Source organism: Rosa chinensis, chromosome 2 (genome assembly GCF_002994745.2).
Source record: "Rosa chinensis cultivar Old Blush chromosome 2, RchiOBHm-V2, whole genome shotgun sequence".
Taxonomy (NCBI): domain Eukaryota; kingdom Viridiplantae; phylum Streptophyta; class Magnoliopsida; order Rosales; family Rosaceae; genus Rosa; species Rosa chinensis.
The window spans coordinates 76,060,249-76,065,366 of NC_037089.1; the positions used below are offsets into that span (position 1 = coordinate 76,060,249).

The 5,118-nt window shown below is 39.2% G+C and overlaps 1 protein-coding gene across 1 annotated transcript; it reads right to left on the minus strand.

The window, feature by feature from the left end:
- Nucleotides 1-500: 500 nt before the first annotated feature.
- On the minus strand, nt 501-4,099 carry LOC112189341 (G-type lectin S-receptor-like serine/threonine-protein kinase At1g61500). The gene is made up of 7 exons (XM_024328652.2): nt 2,722-4,099; nt 2,511-2,618; nt 2,229-2,407; nt 1,931-2,141; nt 1,437-1,674; nt 1,049-1,199; nt 501-962 (listed from the first exon to the last, which is right to left on the minus strand). Exons 1-7 carry the CDS (start codon nt 4,064-4,066, stop codon nt 657-659), a joined length of 2,538 nt encoding a protein of 845 aa, XP_024184420.1. The 5' UTR covers nt 4,067-4,099; the 3' UTR covers nt 501-656.
- Between the last annotated feature and the right edge of the window lie 1,019 nt (nt 4,100-5,118).

Here is a 5,118-nt window from a genome sequence, read left to right on the forward strand (position 1 = left end):
GAATTCACTTCTCAGTTCTCACGTTTCTCTTGGTTCAACTCCATGCCCATCAAGTTCAAGCAGCCATCGCCCTCTGTTTTGTAGAGGGTACAGTTGGTGGGCTTCAGAATGTCTTTTTTGTGTCGGGTCGGGTGTACTGAGCATAAGTTTCGGTGTTCAAAGAAGTGCCCGCTAATATTCCGAACTGCTATACTCAAGACTCAAGACGTTTCTACTACCACTTTCTACTGATCAATGTGTTTTACGGTAAATGTGTTTCTACCCAAGATTACAAAAGTAAAAGTTACTGAAATAATTATGAGTACGACCTAACTATAACAGAATAGTAGGTTGGTGTCGTGAAAGTGAGTTCCTACTTCCTTCTAAATGATTGTGCATTGGAGAAACTTTAGCCGTCCCTCGTCTTATTTATTATGTGTGGTAACTTTCTCCGTGTTGTGAAAAAAAAAGATATTTAAGTCCAGAATAAAATGAGGAGAAAAAAAGCCACAATTAAGTAAATTAGCTGAAAAATAGTACTCATCAATTTTAAAAGGAATGAACAGAGTACAAATTCCTCTTGCCAAACATCTTTTACTGAATGAAAGCACCGAATAATTAGCAACATTCGATATATTTCATTCTAATGATACTGCAATTCACCAATTCGTTATTGCCTATCGTCCCTCCATCACTGTTATGGTGGCTACATCATTAGTAGAGCGAGTATCAACATCATGTGGTTTAAATTGAGATACTGAGTTTTGGAAAGTGTAAGCAGGCTGCTTAGGTTTTGAACAAGCATCTGTCTCACTATTTAGCATGCAAATAACATCATGCATAGTTGGCCTATCCGCTGCGTTGTCTTGTATACAAAGAAGCCCAATATGAATACATCTCATCACCTGTGATGGTGAATATGAATCACCAAATACTTCATCTACTAACTCCAACCCCCTGCCTTCATTCCATAATTGCCATACCTGATTCATATTATGTTTGAAAGAACCTTTTAGACTGTGCTTCGATATATGAGAGGGATGATCATAATTTATAACTAAGAACTTACATAGGATAGCAAGCCTAGCTGTTGGTCATGGATAAAGAAACTACTATTCTTCTTGCTGCTAATAATTTCCAAGACCAAGACCCCAAAGCTGTAGACATCAGATTTTTCGGAAAATAACCCCCTCATGGCATACTCTGGAGACATATAACCACTGCACATATAGGAAAGTTATTAGTATGCAACTCACAAAACTTGCATTTTTTCTTCTATCACAAAGGAAGATGCTATACAAGATTGTATTTTGAAGGCTTTGCAGTACGTAGTCAATCAAGATTTCAATACTGGAACTAGAAGGGCTATCCCAGACCAATAAAACAATTAATAACACATTAAATGATTTATGTAATACCATGTCTCAAAATAGGAAAGATCAGAAATGATTTCTTACATTGTTCCCACAATCCTCCGAGTATTTTCTAGATTCTGAGTTGCTTCAATTACACGTGCCAATCCAAAATCTGAAATTTTTGGGATCATTTTGTCATCCAAGAGAATGTTGCTGACTTTCAAATCTCTATGTACCACCTTCAAACAGGAATCATGATGAAGATAAAGAAGCCCTCTAGCAACACCTTGGATAATGTTAAAGCGTGTAGCCCAATCAAGCACTTTCTTTCTCGTTTGATCTAATCAGATTATCAATATAACCATTAGAATGTAATTGGTAATGTTAATCACAAATCTCATGCATTGTACAATTGAAATGAAGACAATCACAATTCTCATATTAATTTTTGTAACTCCACGACATAATGAGGCTTCATTGAAAACTTAGTTCGAGCCAAAGAGCTTCAGAATTGACCTATATATACTAATGAAAGAACAAGATTGCTAATAAAAGAAACTGCAGCAAAACATATATAAAGTGCAAGTGAGACTAACCGCACAAAAAAGTATCGAGGCTTTTGTTTGCCATGAATTCATAAATCAGTAACTTCTCCTCATGTTTAATGCAGCAACCCAAGAGCCTAACAAGATTTTTGTGCTGAAGATTGGAAATGAACAACATCTCATTCTTGAATTCTTGAATGCCTTGTCCTGAGCTGCTAGATAGTCTTTTTACCGCAATTTCCTTCCCATCTGGAAGCAAACCCTACAGAAGTACCAGAAATTAATCACATTTAAGTTTGTATATATCTTGGACCCTTGATCCATATGAAAAAATTACGAAAAAAATTACCTTATAAACTGGGCCAAAGCCTCCTTGCCCGAGTTTGTTTGTGATGTTGAAATTGTTTGTAGCAGTCGATATAATATCAAAATCATAGATCAATAGCTCTGATAGATCAGATCGTCCTATATAACCTCGAAGAGCATCTCTCGAAGAAAGAATCGAATCAGTTAATTCCAAATGTTTTCCTGATTTTGCAATTATAATCATCAAGCACTAAATTAGAACAAAACAACAAACAGGTTGTGGATATATAAAAACCAATAAATTGATTGAATCTCATTCTCTTACCTTTTCGGTCAGCTCCAAGCCTATGCCAACCATACACTATTGCCCCCAAGATAGTGATAGAACAAATAGCTGTAAGGGTGGTAATTAACTTTATTGGCTTTCCTTCACCTGCAGAAAGTTCACAACATAAAAGCAAGCATTAGACATCAAAGAAAATAGAAGACAAAGCTAATTAGACAGAGTTTTGCATGAAAGACATGTAATATTTTACCTTGTTCTGCTTCTGCTAGCCGAATATATAGATCTTCTCCGCCAAACGAAAACTGTTGTATGTCAATAAGGTCTTTGGACCAAACCAAACACCCTATTTTATTTACAAATGCATAAGCCAGGCAAGAACAATTGTTTAGGCACCGTCTCTCGCAGGCACCATGCGTGTTGTCAACATCCAAAGATGTAACAACAAATTCATGAGAATCTGGTACTTTCAACATAGTCATCTTCTTGAACCAATCATCATCTTCTGTAGTCCTCAATGAGAATGACTTGCTTTTGTTCCTTTGACAATACAATTTGTTTTGCCTCACACAACCTCCTGTCCAGTTTCCTTTGCTCCAGTCCTCATCTGACTTTGGTACAAACCCTTTCAAACACTTGCACATTGAAGACTCAAAAGCTTTGCAAATACCAAAAGGTCCACATGCTCCATAATTATCGCATGGATTATTTGGTGCAGTGAAGTTTGGATACCAGTTCTTGCCACTTTCTGACAGCATAAGCTTTGATATTCCTTCTGAAGAGATGTCTAAATATGCGAGACTACTGTCAGAAAAACTATAAGAGAAATACTTTGCTGTTAAATTCTCAAGTAAACTAAATCCACTTCCATATCGATCATCCATATCGGGTATGCCAATGAACTTTGATCTATCCCAAGGCCCACTCCTCCAATGGGGAATTGATCCATTGATCCAAATGAACACTTGTGATGGTGTCTCAGGTGTCAGTCCAACCAAATACTTCCCAGTTGATGGATCGCTTTCACTTTTCCAGGAAGTCATGACATTCTTTGTTCCAGATTTGCTATCAAATCCCAGCAGCTGGCCTTGTAGGATTGTATCAGCAGGGTAATCAAAACTCTCCCACAATAGATTGCCACTATATTTGACAACGAAGTTTCCTGTGTCCAAAAGATATGCAGCAACTGAACTAGTATTAGATGATGTTACCTGGAAAGTAGTACTGGTTGACCAGACAGGTATCTGCTTCCCGTCTATAAGCTCCAGATTCCCATTGCTGCTAACTCTCAAAGTAGCCAGGGTGTCTTCAACTGCAAGAGGATTTTCTCTGTTGGCCACCCACACTACTTTATGCGGAAGTACATTCCTGTGCCATAACCCCACATACTTATTAGCAGAACCATTGGGACTGAAGAAACCCAATTCGAAAATGCGGCCATAGGAGACAAGAATTTGTCCATGTGCTAATGGTTGGGAAGGAGTTATGTTATAAACTTCAACTTCAGCACAATAAAAATGCGACGGAAGCAAGCTGAAAATGAATAAGAAGAACATGGAAAAATTTAAAATGCTAAGGCTCTCAGCTCCACTACCCATTTGCACTCCCACTCCCAAGATGTTGCATGTAAAAACAAAGACAATCACATAACGCAAGAAACGAAGGAAAGCTGAAGATGGTTATTTATACTGAAGCTCATTAACCTCTCAAAGTCGTGGTCAGTAGACTTTGAAGATGTTCACATACGACAGTATTGATTATGAGGAAGAGTACTGGAAGACATTACAAGGTCCCGGTGAGAATCACGTTTCTTACCCAAAAAGAACCGGAACCGTTCGTGTAAATTGCAGTTTTGGATGCTTTAAACAAAGACAATCACATAACGCAAGAAACAAAGGAAAGCTGAAGATGGTTATTTATACTGAAGCTCATTAACCTCTCAAAGTCGTGGTCAGTAGACTTTGAAGATGTTCACATACGACAGTATTGATTATGAGGAAGAGTACTGGAAGACATTACAAGGTCCCGGTGAGAATCACGTTTCTTACCCAAAAAGAACCGGAACCGTTCGTGTAAATTGCAGTTTTGGATGCCTTAACTATCACCAATTTGGTTGAAAATTTGCAGAAGTAATCTATACATTAGGACCTAAAAACTGAAAGGTCAAGATGTGAAAATATGATCGAAAAGTTGGTCTAATGCCTATCCCTGTAAAAGACAAAAAAAATGGATCCCTCACTAGAAGGGCCCTATATATAGATAGATATATATATATATATATATATATATATATACACAGAGCCGTTCAAAAGAGGACGTCCGCACTGTTGTTAAAGTGCGGACGTTGACGTTGCAGCTCGGCTCGGGGCGTGACGGAGCGGCGGGGCTTGCCGGACAGACACTAGGGATCGGACGGAGCAGTCTGCAGTGGGTGGAGTTGCCGGCGATGGGGTTGCAGCTCGCTGCAGAAAACCTGCAGTTGTAGGTCGGGTTGCTGCCCAGAACCTGCAACCTTGACCTCCTCCGACCTCGAACACTGCCTAGAATAGTCCGGGATGCCTCCGGCCTCCCTCCTGCAAGCAGCGCGCCGCCGTCGCCGCCTGCAACTCCTCAGCTGCGTCGTCGACGTCCGCTTCAGAATGAGCCCGTA

Bases quoted from the DNA above. Each gene is read 5' to 3' on its own strand.
- LOC112189341 (XM_024328652.2), bottom strand. From the start codon at position 4,066: ATGGGTAGTGGAGCTGAGAGCCTTAGCATTTTAAATTTTTCCATGTTC. The intron at 2,142-2,228 runs GTAATTTTTTTC...GTACTTCTGTAG, and splicing joins GCTTTGGCCCAGTTTATAAG to GGTTTGCTTCCAGATGGGAA. The intron at 963-1,048 runs GTAAGTTCTTAG...AATATGAATCAG, and splicing joins AGCTAGGCTTGCTATCCTAT to GTATGGCAATTATGGAATGA.